The 27,644-nt window shown below is 42.4% G+C and overlaps 1 protein-coding gene across 4 annotated transcripts in view; it reads left to right on the top strand.

Moving 5' to 3' along the window:
* The window catches only part of rev3l (REV3 like, DNA directed polymerase zeta catalytic subunit), a 60,577-nt gene continuing 32,933 nt past the window's right edge, over positions 1 to 27,644 (top strand). For 2 of the 4 annotated variants that reach the window (XM_041975820.1, XM_041975819.1), the window contains exons 1-8: positions 10 to 646; positions 22,181 to 22,367; positions 22,455 to 22,529; positions 23,726 to 23,886; positions 25,683 to 25,812; positions 25,889 to 25,983; positions 26,713 to 26,817; positions 27,425 to 27,506. In XM_041975820.1, the coding sequence (XP_041831754.1) occupies positions 508 to 646; positions 22,181 to 22,367; positions 22,455 to 22,529; positions 23,726 to 23,886; positions 25,683 to 25,812; positions 25,889 to 25,983; positions 26,713 to 26,817; positions 27,425 to 27,506 (974 nt within the window). In that variant the 5' untranslated portion in view covers positions 10 to 507. Of the gene's footprint in view, positions 647 to 22,180; positions 22,368 to 22,454; positions 22,530 to 23,725; positions 23,887 to 25,682; positions 25,813 to 25,888; positions 25,984 to 26,712; positions 26,818 to 27,424; positions 27,507 to 27,644 lie in introns of all 4 variants that reach the window. The other 2 variants (XM_041975822.1, XM_041975821.1) reach the window with 2 other exon arrangements.

Genomic DNA, 27,644 nt, shown 5'->3' with positions numbered 1-27,644 from the left:
CGTGTCTAGCTTCCCTCCTCTGGTTAGCTAACGTGGAGTAGCCTGTTATGGAAGAAGAGAGAGCACAAGCAAGGGGCTGTCTGATAAAACGGGACCGGCTTGGACTAGTTCTGGGACGTGATTTGGAGAGATAACGCCACATAGCGGAAGCTTGGCAGCGTCTATCTGGTCCAAAACAATAACACCACAGACAGAGAGAGAAAGCTAAAATTGCGGGACTGCACAATTTTGAGCACCCACCATGGAGTCAGCACGGGCAGAAACACACCGCCGTCAAATTTAGCTTTCCGCCAGCGCGACTGGACCTTTATGGCCGCGGCGGCGGGTTGGAGCCGCGGTGATCTTTGTTCGGAAACCCCCCGCTCCGTGACTGTTTTACCACCCTGACAGCACCCCGTTCGGCTGGTTTTAGCTGCGTTTGGAGGTCCCTGCGCCTTATGGACCCTTGACGTTAGCTTTTGGCTTTTCTATCCGTCTGCCTCCTCCTCTCTGACGGACGCGGCAGTCATGTTCGCCGTGCGCATCGTCACCGCAGACTACTACCTCGCGAGCCCCATCAAAGACCTGGACGTCTGCTACTCTGAATTCAGGGAGAGCGACGTGAAGAAGGTGCCGGTGGTCCGAATATTTGGAGCAACACCAGCAGGTAGGTCTGCTTTTCTACCTGTCCCGAGCTTTCTCCCAGCGCAGCACGCGGCATGTTACCGGGCTGGGAACGCGCGCGCGCGCGCTGCATTGTTTATCGTAAATCCAGCTGTTGTCTGCAGAAAGACTGGAAGATGCATATGGGGTTGTTGACACGTTGCGGTGGGAGTCCGCTGCTTTGTTCCCGCTCCTCCTGCTCCATGACGGGGTGGTGGTGGTGGCCGGTAGAGGCTCGAGCCACATGACGCGTTCAGGGACAACTCTCCTACTTTCCCTATTGTGGTGGTTTAATTGTATTCACAACAACCTGTGGAGTATGGACAGCGTGTTGCCATCTTTTCTTAATATATTTGTTTCAAGAGGGGGATAGTGGCTACAGAGATATTTGGAATGAAAAAAATTTAGAGTAATTTGGGGATTTTTTGTAAGCATTCAGACATCTTTAGACAGACATTGGCATGCAGGGTGGAACAATGGTTGTCATGACAAATAAAAACAGATTCCTTCTCAATATTAAAATACAAGATAAGACGTTTTTGCAGCCAGTTATCACATCACAGAAAAACAAAAAATCCACACATTTTCTTGGACAAAGAAAACAGCAACATTTATTTAAATTTGTAGATTTCAGACACACGCAGAGCTTCATTAAAGCCATTTAAGCTATGCATCTTAACCTAAACCGAGCAAAACAAAAGGAAAATTCCCAGCATAGCATTAGCACAGGTGTCAAATCCTCCAGTGACTGCTTCATTGACAGGTCAAAAACCATTGCATTACTTAGTGACCTTAGAGTTTCAGCAGGGTCAGTTCCCTGTGGGGGGGAAACATGGGTTAAATGCGTCCAGTCGGCCGCCTCATTGCTCTTACTTTTGCAGAAAGACTCGGCCGTCAACAGGAAGCATCACTGGTGAGGATTAAAGACTTTAGAGCGGAGACAGTGGATCAGGGTTATGTCAGGTTTAAGTTGGCCCTGACCCAAACCTGCTTGTTTTCACATTTGAAAAGTGTCTCACACAGAATCAAGCCAGCCATGATTGCAAATGATTGAATAAATTAATAAGTGAATTCTTTATTTCAAACATAATAATAACAAAAACCTGTTTAATATACATATTCTCCGCTCTGCTGTTTTGTATACTGTACCCAGTTCTTTACATATATACATACTTATACACTGATTGGTAATTATCAACATTTAACAGTGAGATTATTGTCATGTCAACTCTCCTTTTCTTCACCTTGACCCATGTGAAATCCGGCTTGTAGCCTGTCTAAATGCCTGCACATTTTATCCCAACATTCCTGACATTTAGAGGCCTGGATTCCAGTGGAGCATTAGGAGCTTTCACAGATTCACTCGTACACTAGCTGGCATTGACGAACCAGAGTTTGTGATTCGGGCTACATTAAGGAAGGTGTCACCTGCAGATTCACAAAGTTTCATCTGCACGGCCATGTTTTCCAGAAATAAAATGACATCACCATCTGGAAGGCATTGAAGCAAAGAGGGAGGAAACAGGCCACACCTACTACTTCATACTTACCTCTGGTTTCATGGTGAGCTCTGTTGTCTGAGGGCTTCCTGAGCAGCTTTTGTTAATGTGTCATCCTTTATCTCATCACAGCGTTTAGCCTGATGAAAGTAATCTGTGCAGGCCTTGTTTTTTCCCTGTCCTTCCCTGACCTGAGCCATGAACACTCCCACCCATCAGCCCTATGTAATTTGATCCCACACTTCCTGCTTTTTTCCCTCTCTCCCCTCTTTGTAAGCACTGAGTGGCTGTCCTGCTGGTGTTGCTACATATAAGCCCCTCTCAGGAAGAGCTGAAGAAAAGGAATGGGAAAAATCCCTTTGCTGTGGAATTTGATTCATTGTCGGTTTTTACTTTATTCATAACTAGCTGGACTGGTGTTTATTGCAAGTCTCTCAGGGCTGTAAGCACGCTGCTGTTGAGGTGGCTGCAAGCTTTGAGGTTTAACGAGTTGACCTGATTGTGGGGCTGAGCAGCGAAGCAGAGATGGATTAAACAGGGGCCCTCCCTCCCTTCCACCTCTCCTTCCAGGGGAACCCTTAATGCCATCTGAAGGAATTCCTCCCGGATCCATTAAAAGGATAATAAGGTGGCTCAAAGGGAATCGGGGGCTCATTAGGCAGAAGGCCATTGTCCACTCAACTGTTTACTCCCTGTAACTGCTCTGCAAATAGCGTCTATTTACTTTATAATAAAGACATTTTAATAACTTCATCATCCACTTTATCAGGTCCACCTTCCAATACCAGGTTGGACCCCCCTTTTCCTCCAGAACTGCCTTAATTCTTGGTGTGATAGATGGAAGCAGGTGGTGGAAACCTTCCTCAGAGGTTTTCTCCATATTAACATGTCAGCATCACACAGTTGCTGCAGGTTTGTTGGCTGCATCCATGATGAGAATCTCCCGTTCCACCACCTCCCAAAGCTGCTCTACTGGACTCAGATCTGGTGGCTGTGGAGGCCGTTGGAGTCCAGTGAACTCATCGTCATGTTCTAGAAAGCAGGTGGAGATGATCTGAGCTTTGTGACATGGTGCATTATCCTGCTGGAAGTAGCATCAGAAGATGCTCCACTGTGGTCATAAAGGGTTGGACATGTTCAGCAACAATACTCAGGTAGGCTGTGGTGGTTAAACCAGAGCATGCTCGTGGAACAAGAAAATAAGCCCCCCCTCGCCCAAATTACACCAGCAGCACCCTGAAGCATTGATCCAAATCCTGAGCCTAGCATCTGAATGTGGAGTTAAATGAAGACTCATCAGACCAGCAACGTTTCTCCATCTTCTATTGTCCAGTGTTGGTGAGTGTGTGTGAATTGTAGCCTCAGTTTCCTGTTCTTAGCTGGCAGGAGGCACCCGGTGTGTCTTCTGCTGCATCCTGGTCCAGACAACTGCTGCTCACTGGATATTTTCTCTTCTTCAGACCATACTCTGGAACTCTAGAGATGGTTGTTGGTGAAAATGCCAGTAAATACTCAGACCAACAACCATGCCTTGTTCAAAGTCTCTGAAATCCCCTTTCTTCCTCGTTCTGATGCTCAGTTTGGGCTTCAGCAAGTCGTCTTCACCATGTCTACATGCTGCTGTGTGATTGGCTGATTAGATATGATTTTCATTTTTTTATTTTTTTGTCTTTTTTTTTTGTATTTTGTCACTCGGGGCCTTTCTGCCTTCAGAGCAACTTGTTCAGACACAGTTGGATCAGCCTCACTTTGAAGCTTTAATAAGTAAACAAATCCTCTCTCTCCTGTTCACACAAGCCTGTACACTTCACAGATAATTATATCTCTCTATGAAAGTGCCCCAGGTTGGGTTTGTGCTGGGTTACAGAGGGGTAAGGCTGTTGATTTAATCACCTCCTCCAACAACTACAGTGTAGTTGTGAGGAACCGGTCACAGCCAGTGCACACGGTCTAATAGCACCATCCACCTTGGAGTGATTTAATTTTTTCTTGGAGCTGCAGTGAGAGTTCAGCGGCTGCCTTGTTGTCCTTGCTTCTGTTGTGGCCCAGTCAATATGATTGATGGCTGTAATGGCTCCCTCCAGCTCCTCACACCTGAGGGTGCAGGCCTGACTCTGCAACAATCCTTCCCGGTGCAGTCTGGGTACCATCGCTTCAACCCACACCGATTCAGATGAGATGTTCGGCAACAGTTATGTGCCATCCCTCGTGATGAAAAGTTTTCATTAAGAAAAGCTTTTTCTAGATATCTACATTTTAGATAATTTGGGAAGAGTTGTCTGGTTTATTTTCAGCAGAAGCCATGCAGTGTCATTTTTTGGTGTACTGTTAGATATGGAACAAATTTCAACAAGCAAAATTAAGAGTGAATGCAAACAAGAACTGGTGATGCCCATTCTGGAGGAAATTTTGTAGAAATGCTTAGAAAATGTCAAGCTTCTTCAGTCAATTCCAGATATGGTTGAATTCAAGGTGTTAGATTCCACTTTTCTCAGGTTAGATTGCATAAAATGTTTCCTGAAACCTTATCAGCATGTGACAAATGTAGAGAAAAAGATGCCAATTTGCTTTGTGGTCCACGTCGCAAGTTGTACAATTTCTGCACAGTAATATTCCTTTTGTTTTCCAAAGTGTTTCAAACAGAAAAATCCAAATATAAAGTTAATTCCTCTTGGCTGCTAATAAATTGTCGATGGTTGGTTTTCAGATGAATCAATACCAGCTCATGTCTTATGGCATTATCTGTGAAAATGACGTATTTTTTTGGACTGGCACCGAAAACAAGCTCCATTTATTAAGGAGTGATGACTGAAACCCTCCATTTACAGGGAGTTGTGTATATTCTCTGGTATAGAAAGGAAGATTTTGAGCATATTTGGACTTAGTTTGTGGCATATTTAAATTAGTAAAAATCATGTAGGATTTCGCTGGGTTTCAGAAGTATGACCGGCATTTATTTGGGTAGATGGTGGCTGTTCAGTGTTTGTATGGTACATGCTAGGGCTGTACGATAGCAGGAAAACATGCAAAGTGCAGTAACACTGAAAGTTATGACAATATGACCTGCGATAAATAAAATAAATAAAGCCGCTGCTTTTCTCATACTAGCAAAGCTCTCATTCACAGACGTCTGCTGAACTTTACAGTTTGTGCTATAATAACGCTAGCAGCGTTGGCTTAGCTTGGTCAGAAACACAAACAGGTCATGTACTATATTCAGCTGAAAGACTAGAGATAAAATAGAAAATTGACAGCCTTTGCAAAAGTTTGAAGATGTTTCTTTACCAGCCTTTGATAAATTACAAGAGCACTCGTTTTATTTTCCAGTGTGAATTTTCAAAAGCAGTTTTTTTAAGATGAAGAAGAGTTTTAGACATTAAAGGACCGCTGACTATGAAAAACAGAATAACACCTGATAAGATGCCCTCATCAGCCACAGACATTGTCTAACGTCACCAGTCCAGATTTCCACAGCTCTGTCTGCTTGGCAGATATGAGGTAATCGGGACTTGCAATAAAGGCGGTGCCACAAGACACCAACCATCGGCTGGATTCGTCTGTAGCTCCTAGTGATTGTGCTGTAGGTGGCAGCAGAGATTAAACATATCCCCTGGTATTTGACATGTTTTGTAGAGAACCAGTGTTTGTAGTGTCGTCACTCATCTAACCAATGTAGTTCCAAATAGCTGACGTGCTGTTCTGTTTAGTCACAAGTTCTTCTGAATGCACATTTTATTGCTTCTCTCGTTACCTTCCACCATCAAAATGCGTTGTCATACGTCTCCATCCTCATAGTTCCATGTGTGTTTTGCGCTGTCGTGTTTGTTAAATCTATTCCTCCACTAGTGGGCAGTGCTGAGTTCAGAGTTCACTCCTGCGAGCCGACGTTAGTTTCAGACACTGATTGGCAGCGGTAATGTGTTGTTATAAAGTAGTTTCCAACTGCCCAACACACCCTAAACACTCACATAGTCTTTCATCGAAAGCTTGTGTAACTTCTGCAGTTGATGTGCTCGTCTTCGTTCTTCTGCTTTTTGTTCCCTTCCTGATTCTCTTCTTCTTCTCTGGTTTGTTTCTTTCCCTGGTCATGCTCTTGTTTACATGAAAACCTCTAGTGTTCAAGTTAATATTGCAACTTGCGAACATGACACATTACTGTTTGTCACTGTGAGCAGCCTGCGTGCCAAACAAACGCTTGGAACGCGTGGCAGCCATGATACATACGCAGACGTGTCACTATCAGCAAGTATATCTCATTCCTAAGACTCCACTTTATCCGCCATTGAAGCGCACAGAGCATGGATGCTCAGCAGCATTTGAGACAGAGTCACGTCACTTCCTTAAAGGCCAGTTTCCAAAAGGTGTGTGTGCACTATGTTACGGCTGCGCCACATCTTCCAGAGCTATTCGTGGATTTTTTAGTCAATAGTTTGGTTCCTACCGTGTGCCGCGGTGCGTGTCAGGAGTGTCCTAGAACAACCTTGTCGCAGCTTTCCACTAAACTTAAAGAGCACATACCCAGAACACGTCAAGTTCAGCAGTTCAGATAGGGCCAGCCAGGAAATCAGACACGGGAGCAGTGTAAAAGCTTCCAGCAATTTTCAAAATAAAAGCCCATGCACAGATTTGCTCTCACTGAACCATGTAAACATTAAGTCATTAATCGGTCATGGGGTCTTAGTGTTTTTTTTCATTCATTCAGTCATTCATTCATTCATTCATTTTTGTGAGTTGGCCTGCCACGGAGGTCCAAACGAAACGACGATGCAGCTGGAATGCGTTGCACATGTATCCGGTGGAAATTGGGGTAAAATATATAAATAGGGATGACTGTTTATCGCAGTTTAGGCAGTTGATACAGTATATGGCAGAGTCTAATATTGCTTACTGTGTAGCCCCCAGAACAGGGGTGCCCAAGTCCAGTCCTCAAGATCTACTATCCTGCAACTTCCACATGCATCCCTTCTCCAACACATCTGAGTCAAATGAATGCCTCTTTACCAGCCTCTGCATAGACAAATAACATGTGGATGAGGGTATTCAGCCATTGGATACGGGTGTTTTGATCCTCAGGATCCTGGCAGCTGTTCTGGATGTATTGCAGTCTCTGAATGCTCTTGCCAGGGATCCCGATGAGGAGTGCATTCCAGTAATCTAGCCTGGAGGAGACAAAGGCATGGACGAGCTTCTTTGCATCTGCCAGGGTGAGTGTTGGACGGAGTTTGGCGATGTTCTTGAGGTGGAAGAATGAGGTCTTTACAGAGATGTCTGATGTGGGTGTCAAAAGTAAGGTGAGGGCCCATTTTAACACCCAAGTTAGAGGCAGATGTGGAAAGGAGGATGTTTTGGCCAAAGAAGGTGAAGCTAGTGATGGTGGAGACATATGACAGCCAGGACCATCTTCAGAGATTCTGTAGCATATGTAGATGAGTATTTGGGAACGTCTTTGGTATTCACCTCCTCAAAACATTTAACTACTTGTCGGGCCTTTGGCACAACACCAGCAGCTGTTTCCTTCAGGGTGCACACCCACCTTGTTGAGATGCGTTTCTGACCTTCATCTGTGACTTTATCAAATGCATAGTTTTTCTTCAAATTCATGAGCTCTGCATGTTTAGCTGGCAGAAAAACATCGTCTTGCTCTACTAACACATCATCCTCGTTGTTGTTGGCACCTGCCTCCTCGTTCAGACGGAATCACCTGTACACTGTTCATTGCTACAAGATTGACCGATCCTGTTGTACCAACCATTTCCTCAGGCTGGCTGAACTGCAGGTTGAACCAGTCTTTATGTTTTCCAGTAGCTTTTCCTGCTGTGCCAAGGACAGTTCCAGTATAGCTTTTACTACTTTGATTGTGGTTGTTTGTAACCACTCAGCTTGTGGTATCTTAGACTGATCAGAACTGCCTCCTGCAGTTGGCTCTGATGTCTGTGGGGGTTCAATATTATTAACATTTTGAGATTTATTGTTAATCTCTGTCTCTTCCTCGTCATCACTTTTGGATTCACTGAGATCTGCTGCTGGCGTAGCTGCAGGATTTTCAACAGTGCCCATCTCTTGTTGTGTTTCTATATTCTCCTCTTTGGTTAGTGGATCATCCACTTTTCTCAGTCTGGTCCGATGTAAACACACATATGCTCCCCCGTGTCTCACGAATAGATCAGCACCATCTTGGCCTATTACAATCCCTGGTCCTTTCCACTCATCACAGTCCACCCTCTTATAGTAGACTTTGTCTCCTGTGTCGTTTTGATTCTCTGAGCATTCAGCCTCTGTAGATGCTTTTCTCCTTGCATGTAGAGTTGTGATGTGCTGAGCTACCCAGGAGCTGAAAGTGGTTTCCAGGGGTGGGGGTATGAGTGAGCACTGAGGGCAGGTTTGGATTCTGGCCAAACACTAGCGATTAGGGCTATAGCTCTGTATGTTGGGCATGGAGTTCTTTGCCATGAGTGCCTAATGAAGTGCTGTTTTCCAGTCACAGTTGTCCTTTTTAACTTTGAGCAACATTAAAATAGCTGCTTTTCCATTACAGTTTTTCGCAAAATAAAAGCGATATTTCTAACACACGTTTGAGCGAGCTGTCAGCGCTAGCTGTTTGTCTTTTACGTTGAGACCAGGCGTATCCAGAAGTTTAAAGGCTAGCACAGCATCTGGGAGCTCCATTTTAAATGAACGTATCCTATTGTACTGTCGCTCAAACTCGACAATGTAATCCACCATAGACACAACGCTCTCTCTAGTGATACTTTTGAACTCTGTGTATGCTTCGTACTGCTGATCCTTCTCTTCTTTTAAAAACACTGTCCAGTTTTGTCAAGAGTGTAGCCATACCAGTGTCAGAATTCAAGCCATTGGCTGCATTCTCCAGCGCACTTTCCCTCGCTCTGCTGGTGAGTGACAAGGTAACTGCTGGCGCCTGTTTCTTTTTTTCGATGTCGGTGACTCACCTCCACATTTCAGTCTCATTTTTCCAAGTTTCGTAAGACGTCTTCTCGTCAAATGGCGGTGGAATCTTGTAGTTACCAGCAGCAGCCATCCTCTGCTACCAATGTTAAATAAAATAACCAGACGGGGTTTGGAGAAAAACTTTTACTACCATTGCCGTAGCTCACAGGCGTAGTAACATCAAAACCTTTCGCATGAGCTATGGCAGAAACATAACTTAACAGTGTTCTCTGTTTTTTTATGTTATTATGATCTGCAGAAGATTAATCACATATAAAAACAGCCCAAGTCTCTCTTCCTTCAGAAGATTTGGGTTTTATTCGATCTGTCTGCATGCATTTAGCTGCAGAGGGTGTTTTTATTTCAGGTAAAGGAATTAACTTAACATTAACTTGAGGCAAAGTCTGTGGCTGCTAAATGTGTTAGCTTATCACCTGCAGATGCAGCAGTGACTTCAGACTTTGTGATCAGCTTTTTATTCCACTTAAACGTAGGTTCATTAAAGAAGGAGAGGAAGCTCTAAAAATGGCAGCATGTGTGTGCGTGTCCATTTTAATGTGACTGAGCTTCAGTCTACAGGGTCAGGATGTTGGAGCAACAGCTGTCTCCAGGCTAACTTTTAGCACCGGTTGCACTGGTGTGCCTGACTTTTTAATGTGGGTGCACCAGCAAAAACTTTAGGTGCACCCCAAATTTTACAGTGTTGCTCTCAGCAGCTCATGTTAATACATTTTAATGATCGGCTGTTGATCATTAAACAGACATTGTTGGTTATTTAAATTATTGTGAACAATAATGAGGTTTAGAAAAATGTTTTTCTTTAAAGTTGTAGCTTCACTGATCTAAATGAAACTTATCAAACTTTGAAAGAGCTCATGAGGCTGCAGCTGCCTCTGGCAAATTTCCTCCCTCTGGATTCACGTTAAATCTTTTTCCTTATTTACTAAGACTTGAATTCTGTGAAAGGCATCTGCTCCTTGGCTTTATTACACATGTTTTTGGCTGCTCAGACTGCCAGAAACATCCAGGGATTCTCTTATTCTGTTTTTTTTTTTTTGTAAGTACACAGCAGCTTCTTATACTACAGCAGTGGTTCCCCAACCGTTGTATTGGGGGGGGGCACCCCCACTAAAAGGACGCGTTAATTTATTTTGATCTGTTTTTTAAACAGCGCAGAGTTACAACAGAAGTCATTTTAGGTTTCCTTTCCTCTAGAAGAGGTTTATCAAGTCTTTTATTAAAATCTAAACTGTCGGATGTTATTGATGTGATTTTCATGAAACCATGTCATAGCTGCTCTGATGTGGAACTAGAAAAGGATCATACGTTTTATGACTTATATCTCCATTTTTGTAACTTGTACCCATATTTTGTAAAATACAAGTACATACTAGGGCTGCACGATTATGACCAAAATAATAATCACGATTATTTTGATCAATATTGTAATCACGATTATTAATCGCGATTATTCACTGTGTTTGGAAAAACATGTATTTTTATTGCACCAATTATAAACAAACTACTTTGCAACAATTTTTTGTGAAAAAGTAAACTTTAAATTAGAATAGATGATAAATAATGCAATAAATACATTTACCATTCATTTTTGAGAAGTTAATGTAAATTTTGGGGCTACAAAAGATGCTAAATCAAGAGCCGTTTAGGTGCCAAAAGAACCGGTTCTCTGAAAAGAGCCGAACATCCATCACTAGTAATGGATGCTAGTGTGGGAGGGATGTTGTGAGAAAGGCAAACATTGAAGAAAAGACAACATAAAAATGTTTAGAACAGTAAAGAAATATTAAAAATTTAATTCTTCAGTCAATATTTTCTTTGTTTTTTAAGTTTAATTTTATTAAGTGTAATGTTTTTTTTTATTAGGAGTCTGCAACATGTCACAACACTTTTTAAATGTTAATGTCGACACTCTTCATTAATAAACATTAATATCTGACGGTAAGCCAGCGCGGGACCAGCCAGCAGCAGTTATGTACGTTTCATTTTCAGCCTGGTCATGAAACAGATCTTCTCCTGCTCTGAGTCCAGCTGCTGCGTGAGGACCGAGCCTCTTCTGAGTGCTTCTGGACTCCCCCCCCCCCCCCCCCCCCCTTGTTGAAGAGTGACCTATACGCTCTTTCACGTCAGTCTCCAAAAGTCTCCAATATCACCAGAAAAAGTCGTTAGATTAGTCGCTAGTCGTTTTTTGAAAATAAGTCGCTAGAGGTGAGTGAAAACTAGCAACACTGAGTACAACTAGCTGCCGACTGTAAAAGGTGCACGCCCTTGTTCTTTAGGCAGCTTAATGAAGCTTTGGCCTCGCGTTCGCCCCCTGGTGGTTGGCCGACTGCAGGTTGAGAATGTGTGTGAGCTGCGTTTTTTAATGTAAATATCGCTGACGATCAGGTTCATTTAATTGTGGCCACCAAAATCGTGATCACGATCAAAATCCGATTAATTGTGCAGCCCTAGTACATACTAATTTTGCAGGTGTGTTTCTTACAGTAAAACTGGGTTGAATTGACTCAACCATGTGAGTTTTAATGAATATTTGCCATATTTACCTGTTTAATTTAATTTAATTCATTCTATTTTATTAATCCCAGCTGGGAAATTCTTTCTCTGCATTTAACCCGTCCTAGTTGCTACTGGCAGTAAGCTGCCAGATCCCAGCTCCCGGGGAGCAGTTGGAGGGTTGAGGTTTACATTGGTTACCAGCTCGGGGACCTGAACCCAGATTCTCCAGACCCAAGCCCACCCACCAGCATTACAGTGAAAACATAGGAAGTGATGACCACAAAACAATTTAAGCATCATTTGACAGGTACTCAGCTGTAACTCACATCCCTCTTAAACTTAATCGAATCATTTTCCATGTGTGATTTAATTTAAAACCTTTCCTCGTTGTCCACTGACAGGTCTCGCCTTGCATTGTGAGAAAATGTCACCCTGAAGGCCCAAAAACTCTGTTACTGTGGAAACAAGAGGCCAGGACTCAACACAACTTTTGTGTTTTACTGTCTCGGCGTTGAGCCGTAAACAGGGCCTAAATCAGAGTGAAAACAGTTAACATTAGTTTTATTCCCAGACTGTCTTTTTTAAGGCAACACGTGTCTGGTTGTGGTTTGGCAGGTTAATAAAACAACGCATTCTTCTGCTGCATCACCCAACAAACGGCAGTAATGTTGGAGCTCCGGGATACTTCTTCTTATGCTTGTGTTGCAGCATTGGTCAGAACATTATAACCTAAAACTGTGTTTTATTGTTCTGCTGAGGCTAGAACATCTCTTTTTAAACACAGCATCCTCAGTAAGTAGTCCTGTTCTACTAAAAAAAAAAAAAAAAACTTTACTTTTGAGTCATTTTTATGTTTCACTTTACAGCCAGAAGCCAGATTTTAGCCGTGGAGCATTTAGTTCTGAGGTGACGTCCTTTCATTCTCTTCCTCCTCCATTGCTCTCTTCTGCCACCACAGGAGGTGCAGTGAAGCCCCCTGGGACGCTCTATTTACAAATGGAGCTGGTTTTGTCTTTGCGCCCCCCCACTGTCCTCTTGAACTCACATTTCCTCACACACTCCAAACCCATCCCCCTTCCTATCTGGTGGCCCCACACGCATGCCTGAACATGGTTCCAGTCATTAATGTGGGCAAACTGGAAGGGGGTGAACCTGTCCGTGAGTCCAAAGTTTGATCAGCAGATTGGTCTGAAAAAGAAAACATCACATGTGCTGTCATTTTCACAGATTTCACCAGAAACCAGCAAAAATCAGCTGCTGAGCTCCAACAAATTCAGTCATGAAGATGTGGGTATAAAGATTTATCCTCACAGATGCATGGGTGAGCATCTTTTAAGTCAGGGCACTGTGTAAAATGCAAATAAAAACAGAATACAAGACTGTCTAAATTTCATCAAGCCATATTTTATTCCCAGTAGAAGATAAACAACATATCCTATGGTGAAACTGCGACATCTGATGGAAATAATGAGCTGATAGAGAATCTGATGGATGAAACGCATCTGTAGAAATTAGTTCCAGGGTAATGCTTAGCATTGAGTAGCATCCCCTCTTCTTCTAGCCTCTTAACCCTTAAGGGCCTTTTTGGGGTCTCTGCTCTAAAATGACTCAAAAAGAAGAGTATTTCTCCAAACTGTGTGCAAACCATCTGATATAAAAAATAAAGCTCACACTTGTGAGCATGGGCATCATTAGACTCCCCCCTCCCCCGCCACCGCCCCCTCATTATTGTCTTTAATGATGATGGTGTTAATGATTGGTTGAGCTGAGTTCAGTAATGTTTGGAAAGCACAGCAGTGAAGTCCTATTTGAAGTCCAGTCAGCCAACACTGCAAGTCCTTGATCTAAACGATCTACTGTGAGCCTTTTTAAAGATGAAAGTATTAGTCACTAACTTAAGCAAACTAACTACAAAACTTGGTTATTATTGTTAACGTATGTGCTTCCTGTTTTACAGATAAAACACATGCTAACTGTTAGCATGATGTTAATTTCTGTTATTGTTTGGTTTGCTCTGAAAGAGAGCTCAGCTTGTTTTCTAGCTGTTGTCACCAATGTAAAAGAAAAACGTCTCAAAGATCTTTTCATTGTCTCTGTCTGAAGACAGACCAGATAGGTTTGGAGTTTATAGGGAGTCAGTAGAGTCTGATCATTTTCTCCATTTCCATCTGGTCAGGTTTCACTTTGAGCTTTAAATTCTGGCTTATTCTACTGGTTTCTACATAGAAGTAAAACTACAGTAAAATCACATCCTTGTTGAATCGTTCTACAGAGCGGAGACGGTGACCTGTGCTGGCCGCTCGGTGGTTAGATTCCTGGTTTAATCGGTCTGCAGAGCGGACACGGTATGCACAGTTTAATAAATGAGGGGCCAGGACTTTACAGGTCCGAACTATAGCAGCAATTTATTTCAGAAGCCTTTTAAAATCCCACCATACTGTTCTATATTAGTTTTATTTTTATCTTACAGAAAGTCTTTTCTATCTTTGTTTGGCCTGACATTTTAATTTTTTGCCTCATTACTTGAGTCTTGCTCCTGCTCGATCACCGACCAGGCTTTCCAGCATCCTGCTGCAGCCAACCTCAGCTTCACACAGATCGATTCTTCCTTTCCTGGTGTTAAATGAGGATCTGGCACTTTTTACTTTCCACGTCAGCAACTGGTCAGCCTGAACCTGTCTGCTCAGAAGGCTGATTCTGCCATGTCCTCGGCCAGAACATGTCTGGGAAGGAATCATCGCCTGTCCTCCAGCAGGATCCTCTGGGGAACTGATTCTGTTTCCTGTCATTAAAACCAGGCCTGGAGGAAAGCAGACTGGTTGGCATTCACTTGTCAACCACAGATGTTCTGTCAGTCTCCACTGATTGGATTTATCTATATTACGCAGTATTGACGGAGGTTAAGCTGTCTTTAGTCCAGTGGTGCCTTGTTGATCCTAATATCTTTTGATAAAATCCATCTGTTAGCTAGCTGTAAGCTCTGTCACTATAGAGAAACAGGAAGTTTTGTGGTTTACCTCGAACAGTCTCTACAGCAGGAGGCAGGTTCAGTTTATCTGCTGAGGGAAAATGTGTGCTGTAAGGGCACATTCACAGCAGCCGTTTTGATTCAAATCCAAGTCCGTTTGCTGGGAAAGTCTGCTTCATGTGAGGAATTGTGCTAACGAAATCTGTGATAAAAGAAGCAGACTTAGTCTGCGAATCTCCATCCGCTTCAGGGATGCAGACCACAAAGCAAGGTGGATTGTGTGTTCAACGCATGGCATTGTGTGTAAACATGACCAAAACGTACATGCGTGTGGGGCGATAGGTTGCTCTGGATGGGAGAAATGTCTCGCGGTCTGGCGTGGAAGAACCTGAACCGTAAGGATCTGATGCAGCTCCATGTTGCACTCTGATGGAAACACAAGTGGTTCTACACCAGGCATGTCAAACTGGTCCAGCAAAGGGCCGTGTGGCTGCAGGTTTTTGTTCCAGCCAGCCAAGAGCACACAGTTTGACCAATCAGCTGTCTGAAGACTGAGATCAGTTGATTGAATCAGTCAAATCTGGTGTGCTGCTGCTTGGTTGGAACAAAAACCTGCAGCCACACGGCCCTTTGCTGGACCAGTTTGACATGCCTGTTCTACACTAACCAATTCATCAACCAGTTTTCTTCTTCGTTGGTTGTCTCAGCTTCTCCTTCAGTAATTCGTGATGCAGCGCCGCTTCTGGCGAGGAGTGGAGTACGTTATTTAAAAGGTACAGTTCCTTAGAGTAGTGCAGCGTGAACGCAAACTCTGTCTGGAGGAAAGTTTCCCAGTCATACCGAGGGGGCCAGCTCTACTAGTGATTAGATATGATCATGCTGGCCAAAGATAATTCATTCATGGGCTGGATGTGGCCTGCGGGCCTTGGGTTTGGCACATAGGACCTAAAGATTAAGCTATTCATCACAATTTACCCCACAGGGTTACACACTACTGTTCCTGAGACACTGCTGAAGCGATAGTACTCGGAGGTGCTGGTGATCTGGTGGTGTTTAACGGTTAATGGTGTTGAATGGACTAGTTTCCTGCTTGGTTTGATCTAAACAGACAGACTCTCCCGTTGAATCCTGAGCACAGAGCAGTTTTATCACTGATGATCAAAAGCTGGCTGCCACGAATGTGTGGATGAGTTTTGAGCATCATGTCAGCTCCTCCACCAGAACCAGACTCGTGTAATGACAAAGCTGGCGTGTTTAAATTCATCCGCTGACTGCTCATCAGTGTGTTTCATCCCTCTGTCCTTGCCAGCATTTCATTTACAGGCTGATGATGGGAGTGAATCCATTAGCAAGACTGATTTACGGGAGTTCCCTCCGCTTTGTCTTATTGTTGTTTTACTGCTCTCACCCTCAGAAACACCAGTGTGTTTTCCTGCATGTCTGAATGTTCCTCAGGGACCATGTAGAAATAATTTTATTATGCTAATGTGTGAGCTGTTCTTTAGTAGAATGAATCTTGAAGAACTGAGACCATTTCAGCAAAGACTGGTCATTTCCATCCGTCATTGACTATATTCACACACATGTAGGGAAACACTCAAAAACATCTGACCTCAGAAGCAGGATGAAGAATTTATTGTGGGTTTGCAGCTCTTTGTATCTCTGGAAAGAATTCTTAAAGAATAGTGAAGCATAAGTCGAGAGAATCCCATCTGTAGCATTTATATCTATTGTAAGCTGACCTTTAAAGACAAAATGTGTAAACTGTCATTAAATAAAAAACCGTCTATTTAGGCCTGTCACGATTAGCAATAAGTCAATTAATCGCACGGTAAGAAAAAATTAACGGGATGAGTTTCCCGGCCACAATAATTTTGATTCGTTTTTTTTTTCTGTCTTACTTTAACAGACTCTGTATGACAACAGATTTAACTACAGAGTAACGCTGAACGCTCTCGTTTCTTGCGAAGTGATCTCTCTCGTGTCATATTTGACAGCAGCATGTTGCAGCACGAGACTGTGATGAAGCACTTAACCTGTACGAGCCGGTATGCTGCATTTTTTTACATGGCTGCCAACTCACGCACTGGCCGTGAGACTCACGCATTTGAGTGGATTCTCACGCTAAACCTCCCATTTCTCACGCTGAAATACACATCATGAGAAATGCCGACTAATCGAGAGCTTCGGGAGGATTCCGAGTGGGCCGTGTTACTTTTGGGCCGGTGTATTTGAAAAGGCGTGGAGTCGCAGCAGCGTGGAGTTGCGGCGTCGCAGCAGCGTGGAGTTGTGGCGTCGCAGCAGCGTAGAGTCGCAGCAGCGTGGCGTCGCAGCAACGTGGTTCACTGCTCATAGATCAGTCTCATACGCAGTGATGAGGGGAGATATTTCAGTTTCATAAATGATGCGCATTTTTTTTTATATATAATGGAACAAACTGGCAGTTTTCCCCGTTTTCCCTGTCTGACCCTATGTTTAATATATTTTTTGAAGGGAATTTTTTAAGAGACTTTATTATCTATCATACTTATTGTTTGTGGTTGTGTTTGGTTTTCATTCATTGTTAATGAGACTGAGGGCCCATTCTAAATATTTTTTATTTTATTTAAAATTTCTTCCTGTTCCAGTGTAAAATGTTTTTTAGAAATTAAAGTTTATTGATCTTTTAAAGAGTGTACTTGCATTATCATGGCATTGTCATTATTAGTTAAAAATGGTCTAAAAACGACAACATTATCACGTTGCGCAGTGTTATTGCTTATCGCAATAATTTCTGAGAAAATTAATGGCACAGCAAAATTTTTTATTGTGACAGGCCTACATCTATTTTCACCACTCAACATCTCCAATAAGACAACTGCTCTGGTTAAGTGGTGCAGCAGTGAAAATGGTCCCCCTTTAACAGCTTCCTGTTACACCATGTTCCCAACTTTGTTTAGGCTAGTTAAACCCAGCAGATTTGGATCTCAAAGCAGTATGCTGCCTTACACCCATACATCCCCTGTGTAGTAATGTCACAGCACCATACAGAAAGCAGACTCTGATTTGATGTGGCCAATGAACGAGTGACATCAGGGGAAAAACTCAGTCTTTCTGCATGTCAACTGGTCAAACGCCACCATTTCAGAAATCATTTTCCATGATTAAAGGCGTGGCCATGCAGAGATCTGGATCCATACATCCTGAGGATGACTCATTGAGTGATACCTCAGGAGGAGTAGGCTAGCAGAGATGGTCTGACCAGGTTCAGCCAGCAGCAGGGGGATGATTATCCAGCTGCAGATGTTCTGTGTTCCTGATCAGTTTCTTCTGCTGCAGCTCATCTGGTTTGTTTTTCTCTGCCAATATTTAAAGACCTCATTCATGCTACATGATTACATGTGGACAAATTACCCAGATCTGAGACAAATCAGCTGATCCGTCAACATGTGTGAAGATGCTCCCCATCCGATCCCTCCATCTCCTCTCCCTGGTTTCCTGTCCGTCCTGCAGACACACCTCTCAGGATTGGTTTTTCTGACGTGCCCTCACCTCAGCTCTCTCCATCACTCATTCCGACCAGCTGGGTGGAAAAATCACTTCTTCTAGGCTTATCACACCCGCTGTCTTTCGAGGGCTTTTAGCTTCGCCAGTGCTGTTGCCTAGCAACTGCAGCAGAAGCCAGTGTTGGCTGCCTGCGTATGTGTGTGAGACTCAGTGTTGACACAAGCCATCCTTCCTGCTCCCCCACCACCACCGTGGAAGCCAGTCTCAGAGGAATTCTTCCAGGTCCGAGACTGAGACGGATCCGTCTCATGTTCTCGCTCTGTTGGACTTTTTGTTTATTTATTTATTTGTTTGTTTGATAGGGACAAGTGTACACAATAAACATGTATCACACCAAAACATTTATAGCCAAGGCTAATTTACAATGTCCATCCCTAGATGGGGTTTAACGTTACATTTACGCTACACAAAAACAATACATTCAGTCTAAAAATGCGTACAAACTTGATCCCTCTTAAGTTCGTTTTTAAAAGCCCCTAAATCTAAATCTGGGTCCCGTTTTAATTCAGGGTTCCACACGTTAGCAACCTTAACAGAAAAAACTGACCCTCCAGGGGCTGTTTTTCTCCACGGCTCGTTCACATTCCCATTGGAAGCTCCTCGCGTGATGGACCCCACTGCTCTTAGTGGGACTATAAACTGTCCAAGGACCTCCGGGGCTTGATTATGCAAACATTTATATATTCTTTTTAAATTACAAAACTTTATAAATTTGTCTAAATTAAGAAAATATAACCTTTGCAATATCTCACAATGGTGAGTTCTAACAGGTTTTATAGCCAATATTTTTAAAGCTCTATTGTAAATCATTCTCACTGGAGTGATTGCTGTACTCTCTGCCTGTGACCAGGATGTTATACAGTAACTGAAATGAGGGAAAACCATTGCATGCATGAATACATTTGCCGCCTGGAATGATAAACAGTCCCTTATAAGTCGAAAGGTGTACAAATTTGCCTTTGCTGTTCTTATGATCTTTTAAATTATAAATGATAGATTAAAATCAAGTCCAAATATTTTACTTCCTTAACTTGTTTAGTATCTTGACCATTGTCGGATGCAGTTTTCCATAAGAGCGACATCTAGAAGAAAAACAAACTGACACTGTTTTATTAACATTTACAGAAAGCCCTGAATTTCTAGCTGAGCAGTAATGGCTTCAATATTTTCGCTGCTCACATAAACAACTGCATCATCAGCATACATTTGGAAACAGATATTTGGCAAATCATTTATGTATAACGAGAAAAGAAGTGGACCAAGTATAGAGCCCTGTGGGACTCTTGTTTTTAGTGTTAAATAAGATTTGTCATTATTAATTATTACACATTGTTGTCTTTGTTCCAGATATGATTTAAATCACTGTTGTTTCTCCAGTGTTCAACCTTGACCATTTCTGCAAAAGTACATTATGATTCAAGAGATCAAAAAGACCGCTCCCACTGCTTGGCTTTTATCAATTTTATCTAATTTAAGTTGTTCGATAAAATAGCAATTGGCAGTTTCAGTTAAGTATTGGGGGCAGAATCCAAGTTACAGAGGATGCAGCACGTTATTGAACTGGAAAAAGGACATTAATTGATTTCTTACGATCTTTTCCTGCACCTTGGAAAAGATCAGCAAGATGCTAATTGGTCTATAATTACAAGCTTCATCTTACCAGATTTATTAATGGGTATAACCCTTGATCGTTTCCAGTCTTTTGAAAATTCTCCCTTTTCAAAGGAAAAATTAACAAAATGAGTTAAGGGTTTCACTAATACGTCTTTATTCCTCTTAAGAAGCGAACGTCAATACTAAAAAGATCTTTGGCGTGACTGTTATTTATTTTTTCTGTGACTGCTAACACCGCTTGCTCAGTTGTTTGTTCCTCTGTCACACGGACACATCTCGCATGATGCTCTCCTGAACACCTGTGTTTGTGTTTTATTCAAATTATTAAAGCTTTGAAGAATCATCTGTGGAATTAACAAGCAGATTTTTTGTCTGGCCACAGATCTCGTGAAGTTTAGTTTTATATTCTTCATCACATCTTCTGAAAGCCAGCATCAGAGAGTTGCCACGAGGAGTTGGAGGTCAGACTTCAGGTGGATGCTTCGTTCTTAAACTCACAGAGAAGCAAAGTTCTCTGCTGGAAACACATCTGCTGTGTTCCTCCAGCGTTCACTGTCATAGTGTTTGTTTGGAGATGTTTATGGCTTCATCACCTCGAGGAAACGAGATGAGCCAACACATAAAACACAAGTCTAACACAACCAACCAAACCTTGATGTGCACATGTGGTCCTGATCAGGTCTGTCTCTAATCAGTTACACTGCTGATCAGTTTATGGATAAACTGATTAGTTTTTGGTTTTGCTCAGTGTGGTGTCATGCCGCAGGTCTTTTGAAGCAGGCTGGATAAAGTAGGAAGCCAGATGTCAGTATGTTTTTAAGCTGAGCTGGATTCTAGTAAAGAACATATTAGCTTTTTATTCTTTTTAAAGCAACTTGCTTTGGTTATGTTGAACAAATGGGTCATGACACTTAACATCGTATATTCCTGATCTCCGTCTGTCCATCAGCGCATCTTCATCCCTTCATGCTCGTATGAACTAATATTCTCATTTCACATGAAAATTCAACTAAAATGCCATCACAGACATTACCGAAGGTGATTTTATTAGACGCCAGTGACTGCTGGTTCATATTAAGTCTCAGCTGTCGATTTCTGATTGACTGCTAAAAGAATTAAATAAGAGAATATATTAGGATTCTAGTTGGATTAAATCCAGAATATGGAAGCAGAGGAGAAGATAACAGATGTTATCAGTATCATGATCCTAAATATTTATAGAAAACACGTTTTTTTGTCATATCGATTCCAGTTGTAGCTGTATGTAAATATAAAAATGTAAGAAAACAGAAGTAGGATGTTCTTATTCACGTCTTAGTTTTAAATTATATTCGTAACCAATAATCATTCTTTAAGTTAATCAATTTCTTTATTAGGTTTTTGATTCAAAGAGAAACGGCTTTCTTTAAAAGCTGTTGATGTACTGAAGCTCAAACTGTTTTTTCCTTTTGACATAAAGTTATTATTTAAATTTACTGCATTTTATGAAAATTAAACAATTTTTACCATTAATTTTATTAATCAGTGGAATAACTGATAAAAGTTTAGTCTTGATTAGTCTGTTGGAAATGATCTTTTAGTGTGCATCATTTTAGAGTTATCAATATCCAGTGTGATGATGGTTTTACATTCAGGGGATAACTGACTCCAGATTCCACCAGGAATGTTCTGAGGATCCCACTGTCTTTCACCTCCCTTCCCATCTTACATCACCCTATTAGGAAGCAGTCACATGAGACTGTATGCTGACAGATGCTGGAAATATTTCTTCCTGTTTTGGAGGCTCCATGTTGGGTGAACAGTGTCAACAATCAGAGGACTGCAGCCTTTCTCAGCTCAGCGTATGGAAATAACTGGAGGTGGTTGTGAAGGCAGCATGTCTCTGTAGACAAGTCCTGGCAAGAGTCTGATTCTCCCTCGTGGTGCCTCCTCCCTCGTGCTGCCTCCTCCCTCGTGCTGCCTCCTCCTGTCCACCTGCAGAGACTCATTGCGATGTCCTTATATTTACATAGCTGATATTAACTTGAGTAATGGGACTAATCCCAGTCGGGTTTCCTTCATCAGAGTGCAAGTAAAAGCAAAGAAGGAGAATAAAATCAGTTTGGTATTTTCAGCTTTGTTCACGTCAGATCACATCGTGATCTCATGGTTCTGCGTGTTTGTGCTTCATGAATCAAGGCATTGCAGTGTTGCCTTACCGTGAGCAGTTAAAGAGCGTACGGAGGCATTTACTGGACCCTGAACACCTCCATCATGCTGCAGCATCAGGAGCCTGGCATCAGCTTGTTGTGTCCTGCTGGTTAAACTGCAAACATTTTCATTTGGTGACAACCAGAAGGAAATCAAAGTGAGAAGATCAGAATGATGTGATGCGGTCATCTCTGCATGTAATAACGACGATATAACTGGGAGACCGAAGTGTTATTTATGTATTGTTGTGTTACAGGTCAGAAGACGTGTCTCCACCTCCACGGTGTGTTCCCGTACATCTACGTCCCGTACGACGGCTATGAGCAGCCAGAGCGCCACCTGCGACAGGTGGCCTTCAGCATCGACAGGGCCCTCAATGTTGCCATGGGAAACCCCTCCTCCAGCACCCAGCACGTCTTCAAGGTGGTGCTGGTGTCTGGCATGTGAGTTTACTTCTACCAGTCATCACACTGGCAGGATGGAGGCACAAACATGCTGACTGAGATCTGTGTGGTGGTTTTGTCTTTCAGGCCTTTCTATGGTTATCATGCAAAGGAGAAGCACTTTATGAAGATCTACCTGTACAATCCTCACATGGTGAAAAGGTGAGGCTGCTGCAGGCCGATGCAGGTTAACGAGAGCACGAGGCTTCCTGGTGTTTCTGAAGGCCAGGCTGTGTGCAGGACCATCGGCTCACTAAACTGACTAGAAGCGACCTGGCCTCAGAGATGAAGCAAATTTGGAGGATAAAGTTGTTTTAGAGGATTCTGTTCACCACTGTTACAAGCCACCTACATGACCAAAATCAGCTTCTTTCGCAGAGATGGAGCAAAATTTGGATTTTTAAAATAGCACCATCAACAACTTTGTAACTGGACATAATGATATTCTAATAGTAATAAATTTCTACATGTAAGGCTTGAAAATGGTCACTATCTTTATCAATAAGAAGGATAAAATGGCTTTGTGTATTTTATTACATTAATGAGGTGAGTGGAAAAGCAGACAAGCTTGGACAGTGTTTGAGAGAATCGCCCCACCTTCCCTGAGCATTCCAGGACGTCTTGTCTTTTAGGCAGTGTTGTGCAGTTACTTATAAAAGTAATAAAAGTAACTGCATTAGTAACAGAGTTACAGTATTTTAAATATAAGTAATTACTGTGGAAAGTAATTGTTGTTACTTTTTAAAAATGAAAAACAAGGTCAAATATGTTCCCTTTCAAAGGAACTGTGTTAATCTGCACGTTCATTTCTTCATAATAATGGGATCTGACTAATAAATGAAAACTTGATGGAATAAAACACCAAACAGAAAATCTCAGGCTGCTGAATGTCGTGTCTTATTGCCTCACGTAATAACAGCCACCATGAAGAAACTCTTAATGTTTCCCACAATGTTCTTCTCTTATTATCTCTGAGGAAAAACTGGTGTCAGTGGTTCCAGATTAAAACGCTTCTGTTTTCTCTGGACTGCTGAATCTCCTGGTCATTTACATTTAAGGTCATTAACCATAATCTCGCCTAGGGCACCAAATGGCTAGAGCAGACTCTGGGTAAGCATGTGTACATGTGAGCACCCAGTAAGACTTATTTTCCCCAGAGATCAGTTACCATTGAGGGCAGCATCAACTGATCTAGCATCAAAACAACCTTTTTTTTGTGAGGAAGGACTGAGGTCCAGGACAACAGCTGGTGTTGAACTCTGGGTGATGAACCCTATTTTCTTATTCTTCCTGGAAAGTTTAGTCCAGGTTGTTGTAAAGACCCATTCTTTAAAAATATATTTCTTCTTGTCTTACAGAGTGTGTGAGCTGCTGCAAAGCGGTGCGGTGATGAATAAGAGTTATCAGCCCCATGAGGGTCATATCCCCTACCTGCTGCAGCTCTTCATAGACTACAACCTGTACGGCATGAACCTGGTCAACCTAGGAGCTGTTAAGTTCCGCAGGAGCAGCAACAAAGGTAAGACAGGACTGAACGGGTATTATGTACAGCTGTTAGCAGGAATGATCTCCTGAAGAAGCCTCTGGCTGAACACACTTCATTGTCTTGTTCAGCAGCTTTCATTCTTTTCTGCACAATCGACTCCAGATCAGTCCCCAGAACAGAATGAGTTCCTGTGGAATCACTGAACAAAAAGACCTAAAAATCTTTGACTAGAAAAGCTATTCATATCACTGCTGTCAAATCCTCAGTAAATATGCGTTTTTTTATTTAGAGAATTAAAAACCATTTTAATATTCCTGTTCTATATACTGGAAATAAAATGCACCTGGACCTCCACCACTGAGGGAATATGTCAAAGTAAAACCTAAAAGGACCACTAGAGCCACCACAAGAAGAGACTGTTTGTCTTAAAACTACATTCAACGTCACGTACTTAGAAAATTTACTACGACCGGGGTGTACTTTGCTTTTCATGTCTGTACCATGTTGTTATTTAGGTTTATCTGGGACCTGCCAAGGGACAACAGAAATGAATTAGCTGCTGTGCTAACACTGTGCACATTTACATGTTGTATGTTGTTTTTATTATGTTCGTTAATGTGCAATATGTGCAAGAAGGTAGGAAATGTTTCAGAATTCCCCGCCCAACCAGACTATCCTGGTGTGGATGCACCCTTCCAAACCTAGCCCCTGTTCCAGCTGATTTCCAGCTCTGTTTGATCTCAGACTGGTGTGTTTGCCATCTTTATGCTCACATTACAGCAGGATCTTCACATGTGAAGACGGAAATCATTCAGGACAGGAAATTCCTCACCTCGGTTTAATAAAGTTCTTTTATAGAAACCCTCACGCTTGGATCTCCTCTAATAGAAGCAGGGTTCCCACGTTTGATCCACCTCTACTGGTGCAACCAATGGAAAAAGGGTTTTAATGCTCCACACAACAAAGAAAGCCAAATACCCCAATAATGGCTACACCTGTTCACATTTTCTTCTCCACTGAAGTCCCAGCTTCAAAGCCGGCTCTTAATCTGGGATCAGACGGCAGAACGATGAGGCTGCTTCCAGCTGAAGATGCGTGGAGGCGTTAATGTCTTTTCACATCCATCACACAGCTTCAACTCTCACACAAGGTTTCCAAACTGCCAGAAAACCTTATTCTACTAATGTCTCCTGAGACAGAACCACGGCTTTACTTTTTTCTTCTTCTTCGCCGTATTTTTCAACTTATTCTTCTTCTTTTATTCTTCCATTCTTACTCCTATTTTTTTATTCCTCATATTTTTTTTTACATTCTTCCTCTTCGTGTTCAAGTTCTTGGTATTTTTGTTCTTGATATTCTTCTTTCCATGTTTTACCTCCTATTAACAACCTTATATTTTGTGGATTAAAAGTGTTTTAGTTTGATTGTAGAAGATCCTGGTTACTTCAGGATGACTGTTTTGTGTCAGTGATGTTCTGGTAAATGGTTTAAAGCTGATAAATCACTCTTTTGACAGAGTGTTCATGGATAAAAACCAGACTTATCCGGATATCTTTAGAAGATAAAAGACAGTCAGGGCTCTTCTGTTGTTTTTATTCTTCCTTTAATAGAATAATCTCAGATTAGGGAACCCTTAACCTGAGTATAAAGAAGAAAAAAGTCTAATAATTTCTGAGACGATGAATCCAGCCACTACCAAGGAAAAGCTTCTTCCGTGATCCTCTCCATTTCTCCTGAGGTCTCAGCAGCAGAAAACCTGGAGGAATGACGTTAAGATGCCTGACAGATTCTTCTCAGAGAAACTCTTTATTCATGTTTGTCTTTTCCAGAAGAAGCAACAAGACCAACTTCCAGCTGCCGGTTAAGCATCAGTCCCTGGAAGAGCCCCTGTGCCTCCAAGTTCAACGACAGCACCCAGGGGGGCACTTTTGTCCACTGGGAGGAGACCGCGTTACCTAGGTGAGTCTACCTGCCGTAGATCTTTAACAACAACCTGATCGGACAGTAAATCTGATTTTATCTTTGCTGTTTGTAGCTCCTTGGTCCTGGATGACGTGGAGAGGCAGAGCACGTGTGAGCTGGAGGTTGACGCCGTTGCTGTTGACATCCTAAACCGCCTCGATATTGAAAGTAAGACCCTTCAGGACATTGTCCCCACCTCTCCACAGCGCTGGTCTTGGCATGCATGGTATCTGTTTCCAGCAGTTAACTCAGATGACTGATGGAGCTGCTGTTCAGGCCGCCTCCATCTGAGAGCCTAAACACATTAAATCCATTATCAGAGCCCCACATGAACCCCGTGGAGCTGACTTCAAACCTCCTGTCGCAGGGGAGCCGAGTGGAGAGGAGGCCGGGGAGGAGACAGTTCTCGGCCAATAAGCAGATGGTGTTGTTTGATGAAACTCCCAGAACAGATGCAGCTCCTGCTTCTGAATGAGGGTTATGTTCCTATAACACCATAAGAGGAAAGACACAGCTGTGCTTTTGTGCCTCCATTTTCCACATTACTGATAAAACATGATAAATCACATGTAATTGGATTCTTTATGCCCCTCCGGTCAGTCTTGAGTGCATCAGAAAAGGTTAATGTGCAGACCTACTCAGCTTTTCCTGTGGTGGGGGAGTTTAAAGTCTGCAGATCTGCTGATGGACCCCCAGCACCACTGAATGTTAAATGTATGAGCTCGGCTGATTTAGATCAGACTGGACTCTAAACCAGCCCAAAAACCATGCTGAGCTTTTTCTGGGTTAAATTGATTCTGGTTTCTTTTAAGGGCTCCATGGAGAGGAAAGTAAAAAAAAATAATGATAATAAAAAATTAAGCTAAAGATGATGATGACGTTTTTGTTTGTGTCCAGATCAGATCGGCAGGAACCCGGGTCTGCAGGCCATCTGGGAGGATGAGAAGCAGAGGAGGAGAGAGAAGAACCAGACCTCTCAGATAGAAACGCCTGAGTCACAAGGTGAGAACGGATCAATTGAAGTGATTTTTCTTTGAGCAGGAAGCTGTTTGTGTTTTTTCTTTGATGTCAGACATGTTTCCCGCCATTAGATTTATCTCCTTTTTCTCCAAGGTAAAATTACAACTCCCTAAATAACTGTCTGATCAAAAGGATTCTTACAACTACAACTGGAATAGACAGGATGAACCTAGTTGCTCTTTTTCCTTCAGCTTTTCTTTGTTTTGTTGCCGTGGAGTCGAGCCAGAGCATCATCATCATCTCTCTAATGATGCAACTTTGTCTTCTAGCTGCAAACAAGACTGTAGTTATCCTCACACATGAGAAGTTGCCATGGGAACGGGGATGATAAATACTGACAGGCAGATCTGCTGCAGCGCTCTGATGATGTTTGCTTCCAGGTCCTTCCACAGGTTCTGGTTTGCTAAAGTCAAAAATCCTCTTGCCATCCAAAAGCTTTTAACCCTTCAAACTTCAAAGTGGGAGAACTTGCACAATTGGTGGCTGGCAAAAATTTTTTTGCCCCACTATATATATATATATATATATATATATATATATATTCTAAAAATATTGGACTCATTAGAATCATTTTTCTGATGTGTTCCAGATCGAGGTTTTCTAACATCAACGGAGAGCGAGAAAATATTCATGAAGAGGCTGAAGGAGATTCTGAAGGAAAGGTTTGATGTGTAAGTTTCTTCGTCCTACACACTCATCTCATTTCTTTGTGGAGGTGACTGAAATGAGCACGAGATGCTCCCGGCCTTAGAGGAACCTCTGAGCTACATCAGTCAGAAGTTTCTCACATCTTTATCCATTTGTGTTGA

The sequence above is a fragment of the Melanotaenia boesemani genome, chromosome 22 (genome assembly GCF_017639745.1).
Source record: "Melanotaenia boesemani isolate fMelBoe1 chromosome 22, fMelBoe1.pri, whole genome shotgun sequence".
Classification (NCBI taxonomy): domain Eukaryota; kingdom Metazoa; phylum Chordata; class Actinopteri; order Atheriniformes; family Melanotaeniidae; genus Melanotaenia; species Melanotaenia boesemani.
The sequence above is the reverse complement of the archived record's forward strand: the minus strand, read 5'-3'. Positions and strand labels throughout refer to the sequence as shown.